General features: G+C 36.9%; 5 protein-coding genes across 11 annotated transcripts; 3 read left to right on the top strand and 2 right to left on the bottom strand.

The window, feature by feature from the left end:
* Nucleotides 1-4537: 4537 nt before the first annotated feature.
* Fmr1 (synaptic functional regulator FMR1) lies at nucleotides 4538-15328 on the bottom strand. 6 transcript variants are annotated; one of them, XM_090167709.1, is made up of 14 exons: nucleotides 15051-15328; nucleotides 13961-14013; nucleotides 13739-13838; nucleotides 13520-13674; nucleotides 13379-13444; nucleotides 13166-13259; nucleotides 12966-13094; nucleotides 11695-11868; nucleotides 11541-11619; nucleotides 11346-11467; nucleotides 11067-11162; nucleotides 10378-10723; nucleotides 6383-6547; nucleotides 4538-6310 (listed from the first exon to the last, which is right to left on the bottom strand). In XM_090167709.1, the coding sequence occupies exons 1-14, from the start codon at nucleotides 15162-15164 to the stop codon at nucleotides 5817-5819; spliced, it is 2187 nt and encodes a 728-aa protein (XP_090023835.1). In that variant the 5' UTR covers nucleotides 15165-15328; the 3' UTR covers nucleotides 4538-5816. The 6 variants fall into 6 exon arrangements, with proteins under 6 accessions (XP_090023835.1, XP_090023834.1, XP_090023833.1 ...); XM_090167708.1 differs by having other exon boundaries at nucleotides 13739-13862; XM_090167707.1 differs by having other exon boundaries at nucleotides 11067-11147; nucleotides 11358-11467; nucleotides 12933-13094; nucleotides 13739-13862.
* Nucleotides 15329-15392: 64 nt separating this feature from the next.
* On the top strand, nucleotides 15393-19874 carry LOC149949261 (WD repeat-containing protein 44). 2 transcript variants are annotated; one of them, XM_090167702.1, is made up of 18 exons: nucleotides 15393-15622; nucleotides 15731-15755; nucleotides 15827-16056; nucleotides 16129-16420; nucleotides 16635-16766; nucleotides 16833-17063; nucleotides 17131-17366; nucleotides 17429-17660; nucleotides 17730-17774; nucleotides 17832-17925; nucleotides 17984-18054; nucleotides 18128-18238; nucleotides 18297-18419; nucleotides 18473-18664; nucleotides 18724-18825; nucleotides 18893-19008; nucleotides 19074-19201; nucleotides 19259-19874. In XM_090167702.1, the coding sequence occupies exons 1-18, from the start codon at nucleotides 15537-15539 to the stop codon at nucleotides 19483-19485; spliced, it is 2673 nt and encodes an 890-aa protein (XP_090023828.1). In that variant the 5' UTR covers nucleotides 15393-15536; the 3' UTR covers nucleotides 19486-19874. The 2 variants fall into 2 exon arrangements, with proteins under 2 accessions (XP_090023828.1, XP_090023829.1); XM_090167703.1 differs by having other exon boundaries at nucleotides 16132-16420.
* A 12-nt stretch (nucleotides 19875-19886) lies between these two features.
* Nucleotides 19887-21026, bottom strand: Bet5 (blocked early in transport 5). Its single transcript, XM_090167710.1, has 4 exons — nucleotides 20825-21026; nucleotides 20292-20362; nucleotides 20086-20224; nucleotides 19887-20023 (listed from the first exon to the last, which is right to left on the bottom strand). The coding sequence occupies exons 1-4, from the start codon at nucleotides 20921-20923 to the stop codon at nucleotides 19907-19909; spliced, it is 426 nt and encodes a 141-aa protein (XP_090023836.1). The 5' UTR covers nucleotides 20924-21026; the 3' UTR covers nucleotides 19887-19906.
* Nucleotides 21027-23110: 2084 nt separating this feature from the next.
* LOC149949263 (uncharacterized) lies at nucleotides 23111-26299 on the top strand. The gene has a single exon (XM_090169406.1). It carries the CDS (start codon nucleotides 23111-23113, stop codon nucleotides 26297-26299), a length of 3189 nt encoding a protein of 1062 aa, XP_090025532.1.
* Nucleotides 26300-26431: 132 nt separating this feature from the next.
* trsn (translin) lies at nucleotides 26432-27241 on the top strand. The gene has a single exon (XM_090169183.1). It carries the CDS (start codon nucleotides 26512-26514, stop codon nucleotides 27187-27189), a length of 678 nt encoding a protein of 225 aa, XP_090025309.1. The 5' UTR covers nucleotides 26432-26511; the 3' UTR covers nucleotides 27190-27241.
* Nucleotides 27242-27459: the final 218 nt, after the last annotated feature.

The following is a 27459-nucleotide window of genomic DNA, read 5'->3' on the forward strand; positions in this document are numbered from 1 at the left end:
AATATTGGTTTTAAAATAGCGGAAAATATCGGTATAGGTAAAAATCGGTAATCTAGACGCGAACCGATTAATCGGCAATATCGAGATATCAGTAACAGATACCTTTATCGTATCGGTTTCGGCCCATCACTTTCAATCTGTGATGCCAATGTTCGAAAGACGAATAGTTGATTCTCTACGAATTCTCATACCACTATTTAGCCCCTAACCCAATGAAAACTTCCCTGGAAAACTATATTTTTCTGGATTTTGGAAAATCACTCTTGTTTTCAAATTTAATTTCTATAATGAGGCGTTTTGAACTGCCTGAGCTAGATCCATAAAATCCAAGTCTGTTAAAAACAAATCCCCAAAATGTGAAATTAGGTGATGCATTTTAAGAGATTTTCCCTGACTTTGTAAGACCAACATTAGACCATTTTTTATTTTATAATTTACATTATTCTGAAGTTAAAATTTTTTAAACAACTTATATTTCAGTATAAAAGTTCTGTTTTACGAAAAAAGATTAGCAAAACTTTCAATGAGCGAAATAATAATCACAGAATTTCTCATCGATCTAGAGTAAAATTACCTTCAAAAAGTGTCAAGATAAAATTTGTGGCAACCCTGAACCACGAAAATAATATTTCGAAAACGATTTTATTCTGTGAAATTTGGTTAATCGATAAAATTGTTTACCTAAACTTAACCCCCTATGCAGTAAAATTCAGAGTATGGAAACCCCCACTAAGCATTCCATTATAGGAAAAATTATTGAAAATTCCCGTCGTTTTTGTAGTAGTAGGTTTCTTACTAGAACGTAAGTGTTTTCTCACTGTTTATATAGTGTTTGTTGAAATAATGGCAACTTTTCAACTGTAAACAGAACGTCGCGTCGTGTTTTTTCGAAGTCTTAACATGTCAAAAAAAAATATACCTGGACAGACCTGGTAGAAAGGAAACTCTTGTTGCATACCTTACAGGTGATAAGTTTACATTATTTCAACAAGTAGCTTGCCGGTCCTGGCTCTCGGAAATATTACTTCTTGGCGATTTCCTTGAAGATGTTTTAAAATGCACTCTCAACACTGTTAAAACAGTAATGAAATGGTCTTCTTAAAGGGAGTATGAACTAAATCTAAAAATAATCTGCTATGACGTAACTAGCGCCACCCCTAGCTTGTGGCAGAAAGGTGAAATTCGTGGATCCACGATAAGTTCGTACTCCCTTTATGGAGTTGGCCATCACCAATGTTTTCGAGTGTCTAAAGGACTTTATGCGAGACCCCAAGGCGGCAAACCAAAATAAGCCCTTACATCCGCCAATTCACGTTATAGAAGGAAATTGGCGCCGGGAAACGAAATAATGGTTTCTCTAGCGTCCATTTTCCCACTATCCGAAAGCCATCAATGTTTTTTCACGTCTTAACGTCAGGAGAGAAATTCGTGTCTCGGACGGAACCGCATCCCTCTCGGCGCCAACGCTGCGTTTTTCAAACTTCGTGAAACGCGTGGTGCGCTTTCTCTTCGAAACTGGCGCGCGCGTTCACGCTCTGATAGCACGTGGCCGGTCGTGACATCCGTGATGTAATAACCACCGGGCCACGTGGTCCGCCAATTAAATTCCAATCAAAAATGGGTTCCCCCCACCCGCGAGCCGGTGACGTAATACCCTATATTGGATAGAGGAAAGACAAACACGGTAAAATAGAAAATGGACGAATTTCAATAATATCCGGCTAGAACAAGCCTTGACAATAGTTTTGGTGAAAATAGAATTTTTAGTACAATACCGGAATTATAGACAAACAGTATGGCTAGACCAAAACGACCGTACACAGTCTGGGCACGAAATTTCGTGAGGTTTTTTAGTCGTCCGCGTGTGAAAGCCGAAAATCATTTCGGGAACCCTCCCCGACCTCCTGCAAAACGCTTCTTTACCATAACGATAAACTTTTCCACGTTCCCTTCAGCCGAAAAGTAATATATATATATATTTTATTTTTTTTTCAAAAACGAGGAAACAAACGGCAATTGGGTCTACAAGTGGACAGAAAATAACCGCTAAAATGGGTTTTCTACAATGAGAAGGCTGAAGTGAGAGCATTCCATGGTGAGAGGGACTATGTGAAGGCGATTTTTTGCGTCGCTACCAATCCCCCTCACGCTAGTTCATCCCGGTCTCTCATTGGTTCCCTAAAACTGACGTCCTCCGACGCGTTGAACACTACGTCGGTGACGTTTTTCGTTTCCTCTCACTCTTGGCGGGGAGAAATTCGACCACGATAGCCGAGGATCGCCTCAACATAGCTATTCTCACTAAAAATAAATAAATAAATTCTTGGTATTAATAGAGAGACCCTCAAAGACGGAGCTATAAAAACATGGTCAAATTCTAGGGCCCAGCTGCTTGCCGGATCTAGAAGATAAAATAATGAACTATCTCCGCGGCACCCTGTAATCTCGGGGATAGATCTATCCAAATGGCTTGTCTCCTTTCACCCCCTTAACTATGAAGAACCCACAGAGTTTCGAAGGTGCGACCTGGGACGGCCCTTGGGCTCGCTTAGCGTTGGCACGAGCCAATTTCTATTTCTGCGCGTGGATTCGTGGAAGCCGGGATTAGAGCATAGCGCCGAACCAATTTTCAACGGCGGCGACGGGAACGATAATTAGTTCGGCGGCGGCGTGGCGCGCCGATTTGCAGAAAATAATCGGCGGCGTTGAAAAAAATCGGCGGCGGCGGCGCCTAAGGGAAAAAACTGCCCCCCCCCCTCAGAAATAGCGCCAGTCTTCTAATAGACCGCTAGAACTTAAACTGTTAAACACATTTAAAAAAAATACAGGTTTAATAGAATGTATTTTATTAAAATAGGAACCATTTGTTTCCAAAACGAAGAAGAGGTAACTTTGGTTACATACTATCATATGTAACTTATTTAATTATAAGTGTTCAGAAAGACCTTTATCAAAATGAGACCTTGATGCAAGGATACGACGTAGTTGACGTCACTTCCCAGTCGATGACGGTTTTATCGTCATCAAAACTAGTTCTGGCGGAGGGGGGAAGGAAGTTAAAACCAGTTTTACGCGACGTTAGTGCTGTATTTTCTTTGGGGGCTGTCAAAGACTATATAAAGCTACGCGTAGCTTTATATAGTCTTTGGTGGCTGTGAAACAAGGTCTCATTTAAATTTTTAATACAGAGATGTTAAACAGAGGCACACTTATGAGTAACTATGTTACATATGATACTATTAAACTAAAACATTTACGCTAGTAATAACAATATTGTACTTATTTACTACCATTTCACTAGTATTATTATCTATACACTCTTTTTAGAAACTTTTACTGGGCGCCGCCATTATCGTACAGACAACCAACGAGCCAGCCCTCTACCGCAGAAATTTCATCCGTCCAAAACCCGTTTTTCCCCCGCGCATTTAAGTCTATTATCACAAATTATTTTATCTTTGTATCAAAGGAATTTTTAAAATATATTAGACTAGTTATTGCTGAATGCAGCTGATATGTTTCTGTACTTATTACAAAATACGAGGTGAGGCAACTCCAAAGCCGAATTCGGTTCTCTCTCCGATCCCAGCTATCTGCTGCAGAAAATCTTGGTGCGTGCGGTGCAGTGGTGACAGATCTATTGGAAATTATTAATTATTTCCAATTTTATAACGCTAGTACGGGGCACCCAACAGCCTAGGAATCGTAGCACTACCAAAAGAAAAATCTATGTAGTTCGAATTTAGATCTCACAACGCAATTATTATACTTTAATAATGGAAATTAATTCGGCGGCGAAATAAAAATGTTTCGGCGGCGGCGGCGGTAGCGCCGCCGATATTAAATTTATCGGCGGCGGCGTTTCGGCGTTATCTAAATAATCAGCGGCGGCGGCGTTCGATCGGCGGCGCTATCCTCTAGCCGGGATGACCTTAGACAAGCGTGACCCCCTAAAGAAAAAAACCTGGCTTCACCTTCCTTCCTCCCCCACACATACAGGATTCTTGTTAACAACAAGAAATATCATATTATCAGGGATGCCGCCACCATGGTTTATTTGACTACTTCAAAGAAAAAGAACGCTTCAACCCAGGTCTTACCCTCGTATTTAAACCAAAATAGCTGGAATTAAATAAGAAAAGTTAAGTAGAAATTCTTCAAATTGACTTTCTATGAGAGTTTCTTAAGAAATGTGGACCAAAATAACCTATGTATATTTCGATAATGCGTTATAATTCTCGAGTTACATTCGAATCGGAAATAACTAACTTTAAAGTTAATTGTAATTAACAAATAAACGACAAACTCTAAAGCGACAACCGAAAATTAATTTTGACGTTTGACAGACGAAAAAAATCTGACAATAACTTTGACCAATCACGTCACGCGTATTTCTGTAGGGGCGTTGAATATTTAGATGGCGGTCAATTTGAAAGTATAAAAAAAAATGCGTTGAGAGTAACTTCAATGAGAAAACATTGGACAGAAAACTTTTTTTTATTGTTTTATATCAGAGCATTTATCATAAACATCAACTTTGTTTTGTCATTCTCCGTATGTTATTCAGCAAATTTGATCTGAATAAAAGAGGTTATACACTTGGTATATTTTAGAATTTAGTGTTGGTATGAAACACTACGCAAAGGAGGTAATAGTCAAAAGGTTATTAGGAAAATGTCCTTAATAGTTAATACGGTTAAGTTTCTTACTCATCTTGGAAATTTGTAATAAATAGTTGAGATATGTGTATGTACAAAAAAAAAGATAGAAAACCCATGTAGTACAATTTTTCCTTTTTTATACCTTTTCATCAAATCTTTTTTCATTTTTCACAAAAAACAGCTAAGTAGCTATAATTACCTATAATATTAACAACCAGTCTATGTTTAACAATTACTGCAATTCTTTGTTTATAATACGTTAAGTTCTACAAATGTAACTTATAGGTTATTTTATATTTTACGGGGATGTTGACAGATGTTTTTTTTAAATCCTACTTTTAACATAAAAACTAGATGAAAATAAGTAAAAAATGAACAATGTCAAAAGCGAAAGAAAATTTTAACAAAAGTCTTGTTAGTCTTTTGAGACTTAATTCAATACGAGTGTAGAACTATAGTGGGTAGCAATACTCGTTTAGCCTAAACAAAAATTCTTGAAGATAATGTATATGCTTTTAAGTAAATCGTTAGAGGGAATTAACGTGAAAACAAAATATATTACATAGAGAGAGAAATGGCTCACAATTTTATTTTGAAAGTTTCTTTATACTATTGAGCGTTTTCTTACGTTTTGTAATACATTTACACGTAATAAAAGTCTTAAATGCTAGAGCCTAGCGGTTTTAACATTCAAAAAACCAATTTTGATATGGAGAAAAGATAACTGCATTTTCAAAGGGAGGAGATTGTTTAAACCACAGAACGTGCCAGTTTTAATTCATCTTTAAGAATATAATACTAGGAATTATTACTAGCAACTTAAATTAAAGGCTTAAACTCTAAGACTAAATTTTGTACAACAAAATTAAATGGTGAGACTTTCTTAAAAAGTGTTATAAAAATTTCGAAATCCTAAAGAGAAAAAAAAGTCTAAAACAAAGTCAACCCTTCAAATTGCATTCTTTTTACGCACAGTTTCTAAAAAGAGGAAAAATCCCAGTAGCACCAACCTGTTTTTAATACGGCATACTCACATTCCCAAATATTTTGTACGTCAAATCTCTCTCGCACTAACATCATCCATCTCCAAAAACAAGATGAATTTGGAGAGAAAAATAGAAAAACAAAAACAACAAATCTAAGTTCCATTCAATTTCAAGCTGTGCCATTCACCATATTCGCTTCTTTGTGACCTGATTCTTCCTTTTTTGTAGCGTTAGTCGTACCTTCCGCTTGATTCGAACGATTTTTCCTCGGTTCTCGTGGCTCTCTCTGTTGCTTGGGGGTATTTGTTTGACTCGAATTCTGATTAACTCCATTGTTATTAATAACATTATCCTCGGGCAATGCGCCTTTGTTGTTGTTGTTGTTGTTGTTGTTGTTTGAATTAGAAACATTTCCTCCATTTTGCAAAATAGCATTAGTAATTGATGATCCTGAATATTGGTTTGTTTCCTTCGCTGGTTTAGATTTTTGTGGTGCTCCACTTACTGATGGCATATCTCTCGGTTCCGAATATGGCCTTTCATTTGCTCCGGAAATTTCCCTTGTTGGAGGATCGCTTGGCGCTTCACTACCGTAGCGCTTCACACGCCTCCTACGAGGTTTCCTACGCCTGTTTACGGAACCTTCGACTGAAGATACGCTCTCTGGAAAATGAGCTTTACTATAAAAATCACGTAATTGAGTAGTCAATATGAAAGATTGAAATTGTAACACACCTCTGTCTAAACTAGCGATGCTTGAAACTTCGTGACTATCCAGAACTGATTCATCTTCATCATGAACTCTTCTACGGTCATTTTTCCCACGCTGGCGTGGAGGGAGATCAGAAACCTTGTCTTCATTTAAAAGTTCTCTCATTAATCCACCTTCATTTCGTGACCCTATAATAGTAAAAGCATGATTCTCTTAATACATAGCCATAAGCTCTTAACTCAGCCAAACAAATTAGTATAAAAAATAAAAATAAAAAAAACAGGGCTGAATGGGATTTTCAATTCACTCACCTGAGCAAACTGCAACAAATTTTCTTTTTCCCCTCTATTAACAAATTTTAGTTTACATCTAAAAGTTAAGCTTCAATTTATTCCTCGAATAAGTTGGCTTATATTTAAAAAAAAAAAAGGTTATCGAGAATTGAAATGACCCTTTCAGCCCTGTTAATTCTTTCACATAATCGATTAAAAACCATGGCTATACATAATATGGGGAAAAAATCTACTATAAAATTATACAGAATACACCAAAATCTTACTGCTATGGTACAAATAATAGCGATAATGTAGTGTGACTTTACATGAGGGAAATAAATTACGAAATATAAAACAAGTCTAATGTTAATAAAAAAAAGCAGGGATGAAAGAGCCGTTTTCAATTTGCGAAAAAAAAATTATTTTGCAATGCAAAAAACTAGGTTTATCAGGGAACGTGCGTTAAGCAAGCAAATAAAAAATAGATCAATAACTAACTTAATTAGTATTAGTAGTATGAATTGTTAAAAAAAGGTTAACGCAACATTCCCAACACATTAAAGAAAAGGTTACTAATTTCAAATTTCATTACAAGTTGATAATTAAATTACGGAAACAAATTTGTGGGTAAAAATTTTGAAACCTTTTCTTTAACAGAAAGTGAAAAAAGTTAAAAATAAAATTTACAAGAGTGATATTTTGCAATGTGGCGGCTTTATTACAATGAGGGACTTCACCTCGTTAATTTTTCTTTTTATATAAAAAATGAAATTAATGATTCAGGAAAATGATAAGCCATGAGGGAACTATGTAAAAAACTCACAAAAGCATTTTTAAAATTTTTTGTGGTAGTTAGGATGGAGAAACTGTACAAGACGTGGCCAAACCTCTGAAAAACTTTCATCCCTGCTTGACTTCGAAGAAAGAGAGAGAGAGAGTATATATGCTTATCTACGAGCGTTTTATTCTCGTCATTGACCATTACAAATCTCACATATACTCTCTAAAAAGGCTTGCAGACAAATTTTTCAATAAATTAAAAGCCTTTCTTCCATTAATTTATTCATACATTCCTTTATCTCGCGGTATTTTGTCATTGAGTTTATTCATCAATAAGAAACTCCGACATATTTACCACTTAAACTCTCTCTCTCCGTTATTTTTGGTAAATTACGTTATGACTTCGTTTTGTTTATTTCTTTTTTTCTAGTTTCCGTTGTTATTGACCAAATAGAGATTTTATATAGGGACTAATCCGTGGGAATTACATTTAAGGCCAAGTCCTGTTTACACATCTCAAAAAGTTCGTAAATTATAAGTAAACAAGCAAAATGACTGACCAAGCAATTTTTTCTTATATTTTTAGTGTTACAAATACTATTTCTTTTATCTAACTGACCCTCAAAAATGAGCTTTCCAATTTCTTTCCAGAAAAAAAACCTTTCCACAAACGCAATTTTCTAATAAAGTTTTTCACAACACAATATTTGTTTTTCACTTTCCCCAACAGAAAAAAACTTTCACTATCCCGATGATATAATACAAGAAAAACATCGCCCTTATAGAAGATAAAACAAACGTTCATTTTTGTCACACTTTTGTTAGTTAGAAACTCAACTCCCTTCAGGATATCACACAGCCCTCAAAAACTACAGGATCAAACCCAGTTCGGTGCGACGCCGTTTGCTCGCTTGTGTTTTAGATAGTTTTTTTTCCACATTCACAGGAGTTTTCCAGACTCTTTTATTAACTGGTTGATAGTTACGTGGTTAATATTTTTGCCACATCCAAATTTTTCAAAATTGGATTATTGTTAAATTTCAAAAAACACTAAGTGTGAGTCCAATATTATATGTCCGCAAAAATTTGCAAGAAGGGTAAAAAATGGTTGCGTACAACAGTTTGGTAAATAACGCATATATGATTTTCTGGTGACTATTTTAAAGGATCCTCTGGCTTAAGAAGATATTTAAAATAAAACTAACAAAAAAACAAGAATCAAAGTAGTAACAACTACAAATCACTTTTTAACTTATACGAAATTAAGTTGAAATAATAAAAAAATGTATTTTTATACAAATGGAAGACTAGTTAATAAAGGAATGGTTATTCACTAAACCGCTGATTTAGCTACCATTTCTTGGGGCTTTAAAATTATTCAAAAAAAAAAACAAACTAAATGCAAACAGTGCATTAAAAAATCAATAATAATAATAAGTACGAACAGAGTTTTATGTAAGATGGAATTCTTTTCTTTTGAAACAAAGGCTTTTCCCCAAAAAAACTCTAGTTAACATTTTATCATTGATATAGTTAGCGAAATTTTCGCTCTCTCTAAATAGAGAAGGGTCAGTCTAAACTTTTTTTTAAACGTCATTTAGTTGGTTATCAAAATTAAACACCAACTTCTCATCAAGGGTGTCATTGTAGTAGATCTAAGAAAAAAACTCTCCAGACCATATATATGTTTTTTTTTAAAGATACACTTAAACAAAATTAGGTTCGTATCACCTTAATAATGGCGATATTGTTCGTCAAAAATTCCTACACGAAGCGACTAAAGTGATTAAGTTATACAATACTTTTTTTTGGATTGTTTTGACATTTTCTACAGTAGAAAGAGGGGGCTGTGGGGATTTTATAATTTAGATTTTTTTCTTGAATGTATCTAATTTTTAAGGCTAAATGAAATTTTAAATGGTAGCAAACATTTTTTTTTTTACTTTAAGCAACAATTATTACGTAGTTTTAATTTGTTTTCCAAGAGAGCTTCAATTAACATAACATTAACGTTTAGAACAAAATTAGAATTAGTCAATTTATATACCACTGAAAGTCCAGTTATGACGATGTTAATCATAGCTATATTTAAGCAAAGACAGGTTAGATTTGGGACAAAATTTTTGACTTTGTTAGTCATTTTAATATTAACCAAGGTAGATGACGGTATATATTTCTTAATATTCCTGTGAAATTTCAATAGGAAATTTTAAACACCAACCATGCCCCCAAAAATTTAAGGTTAGTGTAATTTTTTTTAACATTAGGCTGCGAGTGAGACACGAAAATTACTACGATCTTTAATAAACAGGCCAAAAGCTCTATTATTTTAGTATTATGTTCTTTTTGAAACATTTTCAAAATTTTAAATAAAACTAAAGTGAAAAGGGGGAGAGGGAATGATTTTCTTTTCTTTGTTATGACACACAAAGGTTAAATATAGCAAAATTGTTTAAATATTCCTCAATTTTTTTGTTGTCTCCGTTTCTTTACGTTTTTAATACTTAATTTTTGACAAGTGAAAAAGGTCGAATTTTTTTTTATTCGCATCGAGAGTTCGCATTCTCTAAGATGTTAAACATAAACTCTCAATGAATTTAAAGACTTATTTATGAGCTCTCACTTTGGTAATTTTCTCGTCAATTTGTTTAAAAATTTCAATGTTTACTTTCGGTTAGGTATACTGCCTCTTCCCCCGCCCCTATCATTACGTTGGTCTCGCGTATCCCTGTTAGGACGAGAAATTCCACTATTTCCGTTACTTTGAGACCCCGATGATACTGAGGAAGTGGAATTTAAACAATTTGGCATATTATTCGGGTTTGTGTTGGAATTAACGACACTCCGACTGATTATACTGCCAGAGTTCCCGCCACCCCTGCTATTACCGCTATTCATTTGGTTTCCCCTTTTATCAACCCCAGAGATGTAATCACTTAAAGTATTTGAAGAGGAATGAGTACCGGTATTGTTGGTGTAACGAGAATTAGAGTCTCGTCCATCTCGAGAATCCCTCGTGTCTCCTCCAGCACCTCCACCGCCCCAACGACGTCCTAAGCTGTTCGTGCCACTGGCTCCTCCTCCCCTTCCTCGGCCTCTTGGTGGACCACTTCCGCTGTTACTTCCTCCCATTCCACCTCTAGGACCCCGGCCACTACCTCCGGTTCCTCCACCAGTTCCATCTATGTCAGAATTGTAACCTCTTTCTGGACCACTTCGCCTTGGCATTGGGAAATTCTGCACCGATCCCATTTGATTTCTTAGCTGCTGATCAATTTCTAATTTCTCTTGCCGTAGTTTTTCTACTTCCTGTTAAAAAAATTATATTTTTTAAGTAACTACAGAATCTAATAAGAGCCGTTGTCTTAATAGGCGATTCAATAAAACCTCTCAAGTTAAATGAAGTCATCTAGGTTCAACATTCACTTATAGACTGTTTTTCGAAAAGCTGGATTTCACTAATGCAGAAAGGGCACAAAAGCAGGTGTCTATGTAAAAAACTAACTTTTAACACAATTTTTTTGGCACTGTTTCAAGCCCATTAAAAGAATAGATTGCTTGTCCAGGCTCAAATGTATTAATACTTTCTAGTGAATTGCTGAATTGATTTTATTGAAGCACCTATTGAGTTTCAGGAACAGAAATATCTTACTTTGAGATGAGCCAGATGATATTCTAGCAGAATTTTGGCATTGGTGATACTTTCCATCGTTCCGACAAACACAAAAGGTACCTGAAACGACGAATCCTACTCAACGTATGTATTAAAGAAAAAACTTTAGAGACAATTAATCTCAAACATTTAGCAAATGACAAAAATATAAGCCTTTGCACAAAACTAAAAACCTTTACAAATTACAGAATATGTAGATTCGTAAGAGTTTAAAATAACATTTAGGAAAAAAGAGGTTATCAAAATTATTATAATTACCACAAACAGTACCTCTTCACGTGGAGTTTGGTTTTCACTGTCTCCTTCAATTTTAACACGTACGACGCCGGATTTGTCCACAATTTCTTGTATTATGCGACCATTTTTGCCTATTACTTTACCTAAGAAACCGTAAGATCGTCAATTTAATTTGATTTTGGATAATAATCTGCCAGGGTTGTTGTCTATACTAACCTACGAGAGCTCTAGGCACTTGTATGGACTCTTCGGCGTACTCTAACATACTCCTAGCTCTTTTTACTGACTCTTCGGTCTGGAAAATAATAAAATTAACCATTACTTCACAGCACTTACGGAAAAACAATTCTCTTTCAATATTTATACATACCTCTCCATAAATTTTGAAGGTACAAGTTGTTTCTTCCAGATCAATACCAGTTATACCATCAAGTTTCCGGGCATTCTGAATATTAGCTCCGTGAGCTCCGATAGCCAGTCCCATTAAATCATCTCGTACGCTAAATTCTTCCAAATACCCTGAACCGACAGTTAACCTAGTACTCTATGTACAAAATGGATAAAAAAAATATTTTTGAAAGCACCTTAAAAGATAAAATTAAGTTTATGATGAAAGAGGTTATCATTAAATCGAAAGCTAATAAGAAGCCTACAACACCTTTTTCAGTCTTTTACATTATTCACGACCGAAAACTACCTACTACGCCACCTTTGGTTTGCCAGAGGCTAAAGCAGATGATATTATCATTATTAAATTGCTTATATTTTGATGTTTATTTAAGAAAAAATGTTCTTATCGCTTTATAATGTGTCTGTAGCAGACGCTAGATCATAAGCGCAACCACTGAGAAGGTAGCGCTGTTACACCACCTAGATTCGTTTCGGTAGTGAATATACTAAGGTGAGAGGCTAATCTCGAGCTGAAACTAGCTTTAAGGTGGCCATATCAAAATAAATTTCCAAGAACCAGCCAGTTTCAGCCCTTCAAAGCTAGTTGTATGCTAAGATTTTCCTAGAATATCCAAGTTGTTCTTAACTTTAATTTGTTTATTTAGGAATTTATTTCAGCGAGTTTCAAAATCCAAATTGCTAAATTAAACTTGGTTTCCCAAAATTTAGGTTTTTGATTTCAAAATTCTATCTTAACACATAAGCTTGAGTTCTTAAATATTATCAGTTTATAAATTTTAGCAACAAAATTGTACCTAACCAAATAGTTAAGCCTTGGTTTAATTACATTTGTGTTAAGACAAATTAGAAATTATAAATTTTGCAGGCAACTAGCTTAACCAACAAACTGCTAAATACACAATCTATGCCCAGAAGAAACTACACATACAGTTTGTCAAGTGCTAAACTAGTGAGAAGGAAAAATAAAAAATGCAACATTAAAGCCAAAACAAAAGCAAAAGGATTTTTTTTCATTAGTGGTTGAGAAATTTAGTAAATACAGGTGATTAAGAGACCGAAACCATTAAGGAATTCCCTAAAAAGAGGCCAGGTGCCCTCAACCAAACCAAATATTTGATAAACAAAGGTGTAGGGTATGGATCCTTAGGGTAAATACGACAGAGGGCTTTAGAGGATTTTTTGACAGGTACAACGTACGAGCTGGCGACCAAGCCGACGGCTGTGGCGCACCTCCAACTGGCGAGCCGCTTCTTCCGTCCTGCTAAGTAGTAAAACTTTCTGTCGCAGATTCCGAAAGTGCATATCGCTAAGCATAGTTGCCCTTTTTTTAACAACTTCAGACCTGGCCTGTGACGAAAACTAATAAAGGTAAATACATAATTAAAGGTTGTATCGGTAAGTAAACTGCGACGAATGATATAAAAACCTACAATAATAATAAGGCAATTTTTTTCAGGATTGAATTTGCAGACTACAGCTTCTATGGCCTTTTTAAACTCCTTGTGTGTGGATTCCACTTTTGAGCTAAAATGAAACCAAATATTACTAAAACTTTTTAAAAATACATAACATTGAAAGTTTGGGGTCTAATAATTGATATCCACGAGGACGTTTGGAGCTATGAAGAAATTGAAAAAGCTTACTATTCTCTAAGATCTTCTGGAACCTCCAATTCAAATTTGTGAAACGTACTCTTAGTTAAAGGAGGGCTACAAAGTAATATTAGACTATTAATAAACAATTACGATAAAAATTAAGCCTTATGCAATCAAAAGGCTAATTACTTCGTATTTTTTGGCCTTAATCTTTCCCCAGGAACAATTTCTGTATATGTTGTTTCCCATCCTAAATATTCGACTACATGAAACTCCCCTTTCGTCATTTTCACTAAAGCTCGCCACCAACCACAGGCTTCTTGTTCATTGGCTCGAGAGTAGACCTTTAAAATAATTTATTTTTAAATAAACCCAATTTTACAGAAAAGGTAGCAAAAATATACATACTTCCACTTCTTGGCCTTCAACAATTTCATTTTTGTCACCTTCCTTCGGCGTAGGTGGTAGTCTAACTCTTCTGAATGGGAACTTGCTTTCAGGCTGCCAACTTAAAAACAAAATGGTAATTGGACTAATAAAGGTTTAATAAATGTTTAAACAAGATTGAACATAAAATAAGAACAAAAACAGAATAAAAACATGTGGCATGCAAAAACAAAATTAAGTTACTCATTCTCGAAGGCAACAGAAACTTCTTCATCATGAATGTCTGTGATGAAGGCCTAATAAAATAGGAAAATATACTATACAATTGTTGCCACCGTAAAAAACTTACAAGCTACTTAGTATGGGAGTTAGTTAATATATTTTGTTGTGCCGGATATATTTTTGACGTATAGTAAAAACCAATAAAAATTTGGGTATGGATATTTGTTATACTCATTTAGGCACATGTGTTATTAGAGGTATACTTATACCACTCTTGCTAATACTGGTCAATAAGATTGACAAAAAAATGTTTGTGGCTACTATAAATAAGTTTTATATATAGACCAGCACTTTGCATTTCAGCTTTAAACTTAAATACAATAATTAAAGCTTAGCCCCAATTTTTTCAAAATATTTGAAATATTGCAGATTTTTGTAATTTTATATCTTTAAAGATCCCTTGAAAACAAATAACTAACAGTGGTTTCAAGGCCATTAGGGGTACTTGTCTTTTGGAAGAGAACAATGACTTCAACAAAAACAGAAGTAAAAATAGTTTTAGGCTCTACAAAAAGTAAGTTTTTGTTAGAAAAAAGCAAGCTGACATCTTCCTTAGACCATGCCTAGACCCTAACAAAAATTGAGAGAGATTGGGTTTGCAACTTTGCATAAATCATTAAATGCAAAACACCTTCTTTAAACCACCCGGAAATCTAAAACAATTCTTTATAACTAAGCTTAAATTTTTATAAAATACATTTAAGGGTTTCGTTTCGATTAGTAGGCCTAGGTCTATTATTAGTTGGGCCCAAATTTGTCCATTATCTGTATTCTCAGTCAAAATGCATTTTGCGAACTAAGCCAAGGCCCTACGATACAAACAAAAAAAGGCTACCCCCCGAGAACGAGGCACTTTCTTCGCTAGTACGGCTTCACATTATACGACTCTCAAAGGCAGGAATTATTTACAGCCTAACGAAAGGGGGTTTCCCGCGCTCACGCCACGAACTATTTGGTCATGTATCTCCTAGTCTAATTTTCGCCTCTGTATCGGTAGCTCGTTAATTAATAAGCGCAATTAAGAGTTATGTCAAATTGTCTGAAAAATCACCTTGTAATAGGCCCCGTTTTCGCCGCAAACTTCTACGGAAAGATCCTCCATTTTATTGCTTAGGATCATGGGAGATGCTCGTAGAATTTCTTCCGCCGGTTCGGCGGCTTGCATTTATCCGCTTTATCGTCGAACGTTTCAATTAAAATAAAATATTAACCTACGAAACTTAGGGAAACGAAAAACGCTAAAAAGTAATCAAACAATCGCAACAAAGGGTTAAGTTGGCGTCCCAAAAAAACAAAAGTTCCTATTTAGCCCGTCACCAAAAATTTCACACTCCCTAATTTCAGACCGCAGTCTCTCGTTTGTGCCTTCTGAAAATTTCATGACGTTTCGCGCGCGCGCATCCCGGATGATGACGTAAAAAGTGTCATGGCGAACATGACGGAAAGAATCGTCGTAATATTCGTCGGCGATATCGTGTTTTTTGATTTTTCCATGTAATATAAAAAATTCTTTTAGAGTTTAGTTAAATTTATTCTTATGGCTTCAGAAAGTGATTGTGAAGAGTTTTTTGATGCTCAAGATAGTTCGATGAATGTTTCGAAATCGAAAACATCGAGTTTACGGTAGTTTGACCAAGGCTTAGAATTTTTACCTTGGCCTTTTTTCTTGTTATTTATTTTACCTTTTTTTACCGAAATAAACTAATGTTTTACGTACAATTTCATGCTAAGAATTGAAACATTAAAGGAACCATTGGTATTGTTTAATACGCTTTAAACTAAATTGCTTTGTGGATACTGTTTATTAATATCACTACTATTTGATAGAACGACTCAAACCCTTGGGAAGAAATAAAATCTCCTTGTCCCACTCTAGAAGAAATTAAAGAAGCTGAAAGAAAAGCCAGAGAAAATGAACGAAGACGTAAAAAGGTGGAGGAGCTGCGACGTAAAATGCTTACTGATGAAGATGATGAAATGCAATCTCAACCCAGTAGCAAAGCTTCTTCAATCGATGGTGTTTATATGGGTGTATTGGATTCCAAACTACCTTTTAGGTTACTATTTATAAACATTATCTTTTGCGAAAGATGGATACAAACTCCTATTTTTAATTTTTTTTTATTCAGTAGAAAAGAATTGGTTGAAGAGTCCAAGTCGGAAGTGAATAGTGTCATTAGTTTAGGAAAAATTGGAAATTTATTGGGTGATGTGAATGTGGATACTCTCAGCATTGATTCAAGAGATAGCATGATTTCTACTGGTGATACTGGACATAAATTTCCCTTAGCCGAACCTGATCTGGTGGCCAGCACTAAAGGTGATAGGAATGTTTCCAATGACGGGCCACAACCTCCTGTGGCACCACCTCGAAGACGACGTAAAGCAGCAGCTAAACAACACAGTTTGGAAAATATTAAAGTTAGTTAATTGCCTCAATAATAGTAGTTGACATTTCAACTTGTTATCGGATGATAGTTTTTGTTTTAAAATATCAATTTCTTATCAGTGAGTGATAGTGTAAAATTTTTTGACGAATGGGAAAAGTCAGTGCCTGATAAGAAATATCTAATCTTATGTGACCAAATAATACCAGTCAGACCCATCAACCCATTAATGAAAACATTTATTTCAGCCCTTCCCGGACACATCGAGAGTACCTTGCCTTCCTAGTCCAACATCTGCTGTTGCTAGTATAGCTCACGAATTAGAATACTCACTAGACCTAAAAAGCGCTATCAGAGGCCAGTATGTGGTTAAACCTCAAGTGCGTATTGATCTTGCACCTTTAATTTCCACTTGAGAATGAATACATAATCCCATAAACTTATAGGACCATGAAAGAGACAGAGCACCAACAGCCACCAAAGAAACCGCATTAAATCATGACGCTACAGACAATAAAAGTGAAGCGAGGCTTCCAACTCCCAAGGGTAGCTTAGGCACCAATTCTAGCAAATCTAACAGTAGAAGAAACAGTGGGGGAGCTACTGATGATAATTTAGCCCAAGCTAATATCATGATGCGGACCCGATCAGATTCTGGAAGACCCTTAACTGATTTGGTAATTCACTTTAGACCTTGGATGCCGATATTTTCTGATTTTAAATATAAAAAATTTTGGTTCAAAGGAAATATTAGAGCAAGTAATGGTTTTGAATCTTGACACGGGTGAAGCTATACCCTTGAGTTTGGCTGAGGATCGTCTGCCTAGAGGAATTAACCCCCTATCGCTTCATATAATGAGGCTGACGTCGGAATATGTTAGTAATTCCAGTTTAGAAAAGGAAAAAGAATCGGATGAAGAAAGTGTGGCAGAGTCCCATAAGACATTCGTCTCGGACTCTGTTTCAGTCTTAAAGAAGACGTAAGTCTCAAATATTTTGTTTAATTGTGAATCTTGTTTAAATTGAAATTTGATGTATGCAGAGCAAAATTAAAAAAGATGATTGGGCGCACCGTTGAGAAAACTGTTAACAAAATTAAGAATGTAGCTGATGAAGTTTATCATTCGAAACACAATGAAGAAATCGAAGACAGTGAAGAAGATAACCCAGCGGAAACAAGACCTAGTTTTAAGTTTAAGGCAGCCCATGGTCACAAAGGCCCCCATGAATTTGATAATGTGAAAGAGGTTCAGGACCTAACAGGAGAACATACCGTAATCCTTGAATTACACAGTTGATAAAAGTTTAAAAACAAACTTAAACAATTTAAACATTTTCTACAGGGAGCTATTTGGACTATGAAATTTTCCTACTGTGGAAGATTACTGGTATTGTTTTAAAATTATCAGTGGTTAATTTAAATATTTACTTTTAATTACATTTAGGCTACTGCGGGCCAAGATCACATACTCAGGATATGGGTCTTGAGAGATTCCTACAACTATTTCAATGAAATGAGGCTAAGATATAACGCTGAAAGTAATTGAATGACTTAGACTTTTCATTCTTCCTTTTTAGCTGAAAATTTTTCTTTTAGTTAAAGTTTCACCAACACCGTCGCAAGAAAGTTTAGTATCTCAACATTCGGCTGAAGATCCAAATAAACTCGTTAGTTTCTCTTTCAAGTTTTTTAATTTAAACTATCCAAATTGTGGTCTAACCATTGCAACTATGTTTAAAGCACCACCCGGATGCTGAAAATTGTGAAGACAACAAGGGGCCTTTTATGTCGAAACCTTTTTGTACTTACCACGGACACACGGCGGACTTGCTTGATGTTTCTTGGTCCAAAGTATGAAAACTAAATGTTTCTGATCGCTATCAAACGACTGACATTATTTTTTCCATAGAATTATTTCATTTTGTCCTCTTCCATGGATAAAACAGTTCGGTTATGGCATATTTCTCGTAAAGAGTGCCTCTGTTGTTTCCAACATATTGACTTTGTTACAGCCATTGCATTTCACCCAAGAGTAAGTTAATAAAAAAAATTAATAATAAGAATGACACTTCTTGGTCGTTACAGGATGACCGTTACTTTTTAAGCGGTTCTCTCGATGGTAAATTGCGCTTGTGGAACATTCCTGATAAGAAAGTAGCTCTTTGGAATGAGCTAGATGGTCAGACCAAATTAATCACTTCCGCTAGTTTTTGCCAAAATGGGAAATTTGCAGTCATTGGCTCGTACGATGGCAGGTGCATTTTTTATCACACAGAGGTAATATAGTAAATAACCCTAATGTATGGTTCAATTTGTAATGATGATATAATTATTAGCAACTAAAGTACTATACGCAAATACATGTACGATCCTCTCGGGGTAAAAATAAACAAGGAAGGAAAATCAGTGGAATTGAGCCTATGCCTGGAGAAGATAAGGTTTTATATCACGTTTTTTTAGGCCAGTGCTATGGGTATAAATTTATAATAATCAACTTTTATATAGATATTAGTGACATCAAATGATTCTCGTATCCGCATGTACGACTTGAGAGATCTCTCGCTTTCATGCAAATATAAAGGCTATGTAAATCTTAGCAGTCAGATTAAATCTAATTTTAGGTAAATATAATAATCTAATGTTAAAAACTCTTAATGAATACTTATTATTGTTACGAATTTTCTAGTCACGATGGAAAATACATCATAAGTGGCTCTGAAAATCAGTTCATATACGTGTGGAAGACCAATTATGATTATTCAAAATTCTCCTCAGCAAGAAGGGACAGAAATTATTATTGGGAAGGCATTAAATGTATTTAACGACTTCTGTTTAATGTAGATTGAGCCTCATTGATATCGTTTCTTTCAGCCCATAATGCAGTTGTAACTGCCGCAGTTTTTGCGCCAAATCCTAGTCTAATATTATCGCAATTGGACCAACAAGATCCAACTCTTTCAGTCCTAAATCAGCCACCTCATTCCGAAACTAATAACAGTGGTTACGTATTTGTTAGTGCCGACTTTAGTGGTGTAATTAAAGTTTTTGTTAAAAAGAACAAGGGAAAAGCTACCACGTTGCCAGCTGGATTGCCATAGTTATGTATTCGCTTAACGGATAAAATTTGTAAATAACCAAGTATATATTATCGGGTTCTTCGCTTGTTTTTAGTTATTGTGAATAAAATGTAAAGAAAATTTCTATTTACCATATGTATAGGCTAAAAACTTTTTCTTACATAGATATTTAATTTCCTATATACGTGTAAATGTTACAGCGTATTTTTTAGCTCTTGTAATATTTACAATTTTTTTTTAGATAATTCTGGGGACCCATTTAAATCCCAGATATTGCTGATAATAATGATACATTTAATTTACCTAGAACATAACTTTATCCTAATAATTTACTGTATAATGGCTCTGAATTTTGCAATTCACGCTCAAATAGCCAATAATATAACGTGTATGTACATAAAAATGCTCATTATAAAAATAAAATTTGGCTAACATTGTACATTTACGCAAATAGTTCCGATTTTCGAACAAACAGATCAAGTTTTTCTTTAAATAATAAACTGTTGATGGGCTGATTTAGTTGGCATTCAGGGTTTTTTACGACATATTCTACGTAGACCTATAAATTAAAATAATGTTAATTTCTAAGAAAAAAGTTAATAAAATTGTTCAGAAACTTACGTTCTTGTATATGTTTCTGAGTAATTCATCAGCATTAGCAGTGTTTATATCAGTGTTTAATATAAATTTAAGACCAGATGGGGTTTCGTAAAAATTCAACTTGTATTTATTAGTTTTAAAATTGAGAAACCCATCTTTACTATAAATGAAACAAAACATTTAATGGAATACTGTAATGTTTTACTTTTTTTCAAAAATATTCTCACCAATCAGTTGGAGAAATTTTGGTAACAAAAGATTTTAGAGAATATATCATTCCATACATCAGTTTTGCTTCCTATAATAAACTACTAATTATACTACTGGCAATTGTGTCACTAAAGGGGTGCGAAACCTGATTGATTTATTAGTGTCTCTAGTTAAAGCTATTTTGTACCAAGAGTACTCCATAGAGTAGTAACACTCCGTAGCTTTGGCCATCGCCGCCATTGTGGGCGCGAAATTTTATGAATAGGAAAAAGCATGGGTGACGTAGCACTACCATTACTCTATTGGTGTACGAGAATGAGGCTTCATAGCTAATACTACTAGTTTCAGTTTCGTATGATAATTAAGAAATCTGACTCTTGATCAAATAATCTAAACCCCTTGTTTAGCTCCAGAACACAATGCCCTCAATCCCTGGAGGAGAGGAGACGCAGGAATATATGAAAGGGTATAGCTATGTTTGTTTTTCAAACAATATTTATAATCTTATGATAGTGATGCTACCATAATAAACTGAATTATATGTGCTCACCTCCTCCTGTGACATTCCTGACCCTCTTGTTCTGTTCCATTCCCCATAGTATAAACAAAGTCCTGCTTGGTTAAATATATAAATATTGAAAATAGTCATTACTAAAAAATTTATCCCCTTTTCCAAACTGATGTTAAAATCCAAAATAACAACATCAGTTATTCAGTTTTGTCAAGTAGCAGACCAATTTTATCCATTGAACGTTCATTCGTAACCCATAAAATGAATAATTCATAAATATAAGAAATATAATTTGGTAAGATGACGAAAGTCGTTTTATTTTTCGATATATTTTTATAAAAATGAAATGAAAATCTATAATGTATAATTATTTAAATAAGCTCAGGATAATTTTTATTTGATATAGACATAGACTTCGATTATGGAAATAATGGGTAATATTCTCACGTATCAACGGGAAGCACTGCTGTCTGTCACTGTGACGGTAACTTTTGTATTCAGCAGTAATTTTTTTTTTTATTGAACCTTCTCACGCGCAGTCGCATGAATTTTCTTTTCTCGCGCTCTTTTTCAAATTCGTTTATTTTTCGATTCCTAAAAGTTAGGCTTAGCAAAATTATATAAATATATTTTATATTTTAATTTCTCTTGCAATCTACGCCGAAGCTCATAGCGGCCGCGGGTTTCCATAATGGCGAAAGATAAACCTTTCAAGACTAAAAGAAAAAAGCGAGATATATTGGAACAACCTCTCGATTGGATCCGATGTGAAACATATGCCAGGTGGGAATTATTTGACAATTCCCCTCTCCATGATACTATTACTTTCGATGAGGTAGATGATGACACCTCGTTTGTCTGCAAACTTTGTGCCATTTCTGAAAACCATAGGCTCCTCCAAATGGAGGTGTCTTTCCTCCGCGATGAAACCACTTCTCTCGGAAAGCATGACCAAACTATTGACGACAAAGTGTCATCTCTCGAAACTCTCATGCAGACTACGTTGATTGATATTAACCAATTTAAAAACTGTGTCCATAATCTTGAATCTGCACTGACTAAACTCGAACAGTCGCATGACGCAAAATTTGACTTATCTAACCAAATCACTGTGGAAACGAATGCGTTTAAAGTCGGCCTTGATTCACGCCACAATATCCTAACTGACAAAATTGACACTCAGGCTTCGAATATTGCCTCGGTTGTCTTCGCACGCCTGGATTCGGCCTTACAATCGCGTGAAGCATCCTACGTTTCTAAAATGGAAAGTCTGATTGACATCTCCAAAATAACAAATAATGTTTTTGAGAAAATTGATCCTCTTCTTCAAAAACGAGAAACGACCCACTTATCTGAAGTTAACGCTAAGGTTCAGGAGATTGTTGACAAACGTCAAGAAGACTTACGGAAAAATAATGAGCTACTACTTAACGTCCCCGAAGATCAACAATCTTCTGACGATTGTTCAGGACGCGCTCAAGTTGCAGACTTATTACGTCAGTGCGAGCTACCCCAGCAGATCAAATACTTTCGCCTCCCACGTGACCGTCCTTCGCTCTCAGGTCATCCTAGGCCTTTCAAACTTTTATTTGACAATGGACAAAATAAATCTAAGTTCCTTCAACATATATCCTACCTTCGCCAAGATCCAACATTTGAACTACATACTCGCCCTGATCGTACAATAACCCAACAGCGCCTTTACCACTCTGCTGTAAGTGAATTACAGCGACGCCTTCAGAATGGTGAAAAAAATCTTCGCGTTTGGAATTACAAAGTTATACCAATACCGTTAGCCTCCAAACCTCATCGAAATGCTACACCACGTCTCCCATTTCCCCCTACTCATACAACCGGAGCTATCCGCAAAGTACCTTCCCACCGAAACCATGGACACTTCAACTCTCAAAATTAGGGGTACATTCGTCACCTACTCACTTTCCACCAAGTCCCCAATGGTCCCATCATGCATCGCACCATCCTCAACACCTATCGAACCCCCCATAATTCGTCATGCCTACCATTCCTCAACCACACAGTTACTGCTCAACTATTTCCCCAAATTTTGTACCCTTGGGGTATGAACAATACTCACTCCCGTCGGCATCGTCCAACTCAGGGCAACAATGCCCCCCTCAACAATACTGACAAGCATTTCCTCAAAAAACCATACCGGCGCCACATTCTTTTACTCAAACAACAATTCCTGCATCACATTAATCTACTCAAACAACCATTCCTGCACTACATTCGTTTACTCAAATAACCATTCCTGGGCCACATTCATTTACTCAAACAACCATTCTGGCGCCACATTCGCACCCGATGGGTAACCTTCCTCCTGCGCCTTTCCCTTCCTCAAACTATCTACTTTTAAACGCTCGAAGCCTCCGTACATGTGAAAAGCGAGGTGAGCTATCATTTTGGCCAACTTTACTAAATTGCCCGGAAACTGACTGGAAATCTCTAACTAACCCTGTGGATTCGTCCAAGCACGATAATGTTCTTGTCGCGGCTATTGATTCGACTCAGGATGGTTGTCTTCCTGCGGTTCCTATAAATACTGCTAATACTCCTCAATCTTCTTGTCTGAACCCCCTTGCGGGGCTGTTTATTCCCAACTCACTGAGTGACTCTTCCCGACGTCAACCGCTTTTGCTTCTGCTGACCAACCCCTGTACTCTAACCACCTACAAGACGTCGGAACTTGCCTCTATAATCTACACCAACCACGTCGATATAGTTGCTCTCACGGAAACTGGTCTCAAACCTGAGGTCTTTGATGGCGAACTGAGGCTGCCGCAGTTTACTATATTCCGCCGGGACCGCACTGGTTTCCAAAAGGGAGGGGGTGTCGCTCTCATGTTTCCTACTTCCTGCACTGTGCTTCAGCACCATATCCTGTCACCATCTGACTCAGACACCCTCTCCTCCCAGTACGGGCTGGATTTCCTGATTGTTCAGTGTTCCGTCCCGGGACGTTCGTTCCTGTTCTGCCTTCTTTACCGGTCTCCCTCCTTTGACAACCACACTAAACTGCTAGACGTCCTACAAGCCACTCTCCGCTTCAATGCAACTCTTCGCTCGGAGTTAATACTGCTGGGGGACTTTAACTATCCCTACGTAAACTGGTTCTTAGGACGCACTGTTCCCCCAGCTGATGCCGCCACTAAGCGTTTTTTCGAAATGGTCACTGACACCAACTTAACACAGTCCATCTACTGTCACACCCGTTTGGGATATGTCTTCCAGCGCCCTAGTACACTGGACCTTGTCTTCTCTATTGAAGAACACCTTGTCTACGATGTCAAACAGCTCCCTCCGCTGGGTAAAAGTGACCACAATGTCATTCTCTTATGCATCGCCTGCCCAACACCATCGGTGCCTCACCGCCAATGTCGTGACTTCTTCAGAGGGGACTACGACTCGTTCGGTACCTTTATCTCCCAGGTCGACTGGCGAGCTGAATTTGGCTCTGGCGATGTTGAATTCTGCTGGTCCCGTTTTTCGGCCATCCTTCATGACGGTATTCAGCGTTTTGTTCCTCTTCGGGTTATCCGTCCTCTTCGTCCGGCTCATTTCTCTGCACGCTTCCCGAAATCTTTACATTTTAAAACCACTACCTGGGCGCAGTACGTGCGTTCTAAACGCCGTGGGTACTCCCAATCTCGGGTTGAAAAGGACTACGCTGCGTACAAAAGTGCCAGGAATGCCGTAACTAATGCTAGTCTGAACTTTAAGCGCAAATTTGAAGCTGACCTCACTGCGCAAATTGCTTCCAATCCGAAGGTCTTCTACAGTCATGTTAATAGATTGCGGCGAACTAAATTCACCATTACAGCGATGAGGGCCTCTGATGGCCAACTTGTCACTGAACCTAGTTTGATGGCTACTATCCTCACTGACCATTTCATCTCTGTTTCCTCTACTGTCAATCAATCATTTTCGCCCTCTACTGTGCCTCCCACACCGGGCAGTACCCAGCCTTCTCTCGACTCCTTTTCTTGTACTGCGGCTGATGTACACAAACAACTGCTGTCGTTGAACTCTACCCAATCTGCTGGCCCCGATGGGCTACACCCGTTCCTGCTTAAACTCCTAGCCAATGCGCTCGCCTCTCCGTTATGCATCATGTACAATATGAGTTTCACTACAGGGATTGTACCCCAGCAATGGAAGAGTGCCAACATCACTCCGATTCATAAAGCTGGCGCCCGTGACAACCCTGCCAATTACCGCCCTATTGCCAACACCTGTCACGTTGCTCGAATTGGAGAACGCTTGGTTGATAAACCCATCCGTGCCTTCCTGGAGGCCACCAGTTTTCTCCATCCGTCTCAACATGGATTTCGCGTCAAACATTCTTGCACCACTAATCTCTTTTCCGCCACCAACGACTGGACCACCTGGTTGGATGAGGGGAAGCCTGTCGATGTCATTTATCTAGACTTCAGAAAAGCGTTCGATACCATTCCCCATCCTGAATTGATTGCTGCTCTGCAGAAAGCTGGTATTACGGGAGCTGCTCTCACATGGCTCTCCAACTTCGTCATCGGGCGTCGGCATTCTGTTGTTCTTCAAGGGTATGCTTCACCACCACAAACTCCTCTCACAGGGGTTCCCCAGGGGAGTGTGCTTGGTCCGATCCTTTTCACCGTTTTCATCAATTCCATGCCCCAGGTGGTCCAGCACTCTCGACTCTACTTATTTTCCGACGACTCAAAATTAGCAAACCAGGTTTCCACCTCATTAGATCAACAGCGCCTCAATCAAGACCTCCAGGCTGTGGCGGCCTGGGCTAACGCTCACAAAATGGAATTTAATGTCTCTAAATGTGGAGTGAACCACCTTGCGCGTACTAATCCTTGTGCTTCGTACTTTTTGGGTGGTTCTACTATCTCGACCAGTGATTCTCCGGTGCGCGATCTCGGAGTTTGGGTGGACTCCTCCCTCAACTTCAGTCACCACTGCACAAAAGCTGTTAAAAAGATTAATTCTATCACCGGCTTGACACGTCGCTCTTTTTATTTTCACTCCCCACGGCTGATACGTACCCTGTACAACTCCCTTGTCTTGCCCTATATAAACTTTGGATCCGAAGTGTGGAGCCCGCCCCTTCAAGGTGACCGGGACAACCTTACAAAAGCCCACAACCGTTTTACTAAACTCACTAAGGGCCTCGAGTGCCTTCCTCCGGTTGCGCGGAATGAGGCCCTCAAGCTGGACTCCCCACTTCTCAGACACGCGATTAATGACCTGGTGTGTATCTGGAGCATGTGGTCGGGTCAGTCTGCTCTCCAGTTGTCCGCTTTCTTCAAATTAGACACTCTTCGCAAGACCAGGGGTCATGCAGCAAAAATATTCAAACCACGGGCCCGGACCAAACAACGTCAATGGCACCTTGCTTTCCGTGCTATCCAAACTTGGAACTCCCTCTCCGCAGATGTACTTTCTGCTCAATCTCGTTGGACTTTCCGCAGCCACACTCGGGAGTTTCTCCATTCTACCTTTTAATTTTTTTTTCCTTGCTTTTCCACTTGTGGGTTATATAGAAGCTATTCTAGCTTCGTAACTTGTATTTTTTCTTAATAATAATAAATAAATAAGACTTCGATTATGGAAATAATGGGTAATATTCTCACGTATCAACGGGAAGCACTGCTGTCTGTCACTGTGACGGACTGACGGTAACTTTTGTATTCAGCAGTAATCGGTTTCGTTTAACAATGACTCTCAGCGAAATATTTTCAAGTTTTCAAAAACATATTGATACTGAACAAGACTTGCGAGAAGAAATACGTTTAGTAGTAAGAAATATAGAGCAAGCAGCCCGTGAAATATTCACTGTACTGCAAGGAATTCATCAACCAGATAATCTGCAAACAATTCCAGAACTGTGTGCAAAAAGCAGGTTATTATTTAAGAATGTTGGCACTCTATTCACTCAATTAAAAGATAGAGTTCCACAAGAAGAATATTATCGATTCCATGATCATTGGCGGTTTTCTACTCAACGTTTAGTTTTTCTAGCCGCTTTGATTGTCTATTTAGAAACTGAAAAGCTGATTACTAAAGATGAAGCCGTTCTGTTTCTGGGCATTGAATCCGACAGAACAAAGGGATTTCATCTCGATCTAGATGATTATTTAATGGGTCTTTTATCATTGTCCGATGAACTGGTCAGATTTTCAGTGAACTGCGTAACTTCTGGAGATTATCAAAGACCTGTCAGAATTGCCAAATTTATCACTGAGCTTCACGCTGGCTTTCGTCTTTTAAATCTTAAAAATGATTTTCTGAGAAAAAGATTTGATGCCTTGAAATATGATTTGAAGAAGGCTGAAGAAGTGGTTTATGATATCACGATTAGAGGACTTAATCGTGCAAAAGAATCCAAGACTTAAACAGTTATCTTGTATATTAATTCAGTATTGTATTTTGTTTCAAAATAAAAATTATTTCAATACTATTATTTGTGAATAACTTGAAAATGTATTAGCATGTATTACCATTTTACTTAGGAAGCAATATTTACTAGATTTAATCTTTCTTAAACACTGTTCTGGGTGTTACAATTGTACTTTTTTAGTACATTTAGAATCTGGTAGCAAGAAAATAAGTTTCCAAATAACAAGAAAAAAAAATTCTAAATATTATACACATATGTTTTCAAA

This window comes from Leiobunum rupestre, chromosome 3, assembly GCF_980474605.1.
Source record: "Leiobunum rupestre chromosome 3, qqLeiRupe1.1.hap1, whole genome shotgun sequence".
In the NCBI taxonomy this organism is placed as follows: domain Eukaryota; kingdom Metazoa; phylum Arthropoda; class Arachnida; order Opiliones; family Sclerosomatidae; genus Leiobunum; species Leiobunum rupestre.

Bases quoted from the DNA above. Each gene is read 5' to 3' on its own strand.
- trsn (XM_090169183.1), top strand. From the start codon at position 26,512: ATGACTCTCAGCGAAATATTTTCAAGTTTTCAAAAACATATTGATACT.
- Fmr1 (XM_090167704.1), bottom strand. From the start codon at position 15,164: ATGCAAGCCGCCGAACCGGCGGAAGAAATTCTACGAGCATCTCCCATG. The intron at 13,863-13,960 runs GTAACTTAATTT...AACCTTTATTAG, and splicing joins TCTGTTGCCTTCGAGAATGA to TCCAATTACCATTTTGTTTT. The intron at 6,311-6,382 runs GTGTGTTACAAT...CTCATTTTCCAG, and splicing joins CATCGCTAGTTTAGACAGAG to AGAGCGTATCTTCAGTCGAA.
- Bet5 (XM_090167710.1), bottom strand. From the start codon at position 20,923: ATGACTATTTTCAATATTTATATATTTAACCAAGCAGGACTTTGTTTA. The intron at 20,363-20,824 runs GTGAGCACATAT...AGTTTATTATAG, and splicing joins CAGGAATGTCACAGGAGGAG to GAAGCAAAACTGATGTATGG. The intron at 20,225-20,291 runs GTGAGAATATTT...TTTCATTTATAG, and splicing joins AAAATTTCTCCAACTGATTG to TAAAGATGGGTTTCTCAATT.
- LOC149949261 (XM_090167702.1), top strand. From the start codon at position 15,537: ATGGCTTCAGAAAGTGATTGTGAAGAGTTTTTTGATGCTCAAGATAGT. The intron at 15,623-15,730 runs GTAGTTTGACCA...TTTCATGCTAAG, and splicing joins TCGAAAACATCGAGTTTACG to AATTGAAACATTAAAGGAAC. The intron at 18,420-18,472 runs GTAAGTTAATAA...TGGTCGTTACAG, and splicing joins CCATTGCATTTCACCCAAGA to GATGACCGTTACTTTTTAAG.
- LOC149949263 (XM_090169406.1), top strand. From the start codon at position 23,111: ATGGGTAACCTTCCTCCTGCGCCTTTCCCTTCCTCAAACTATCTACTT.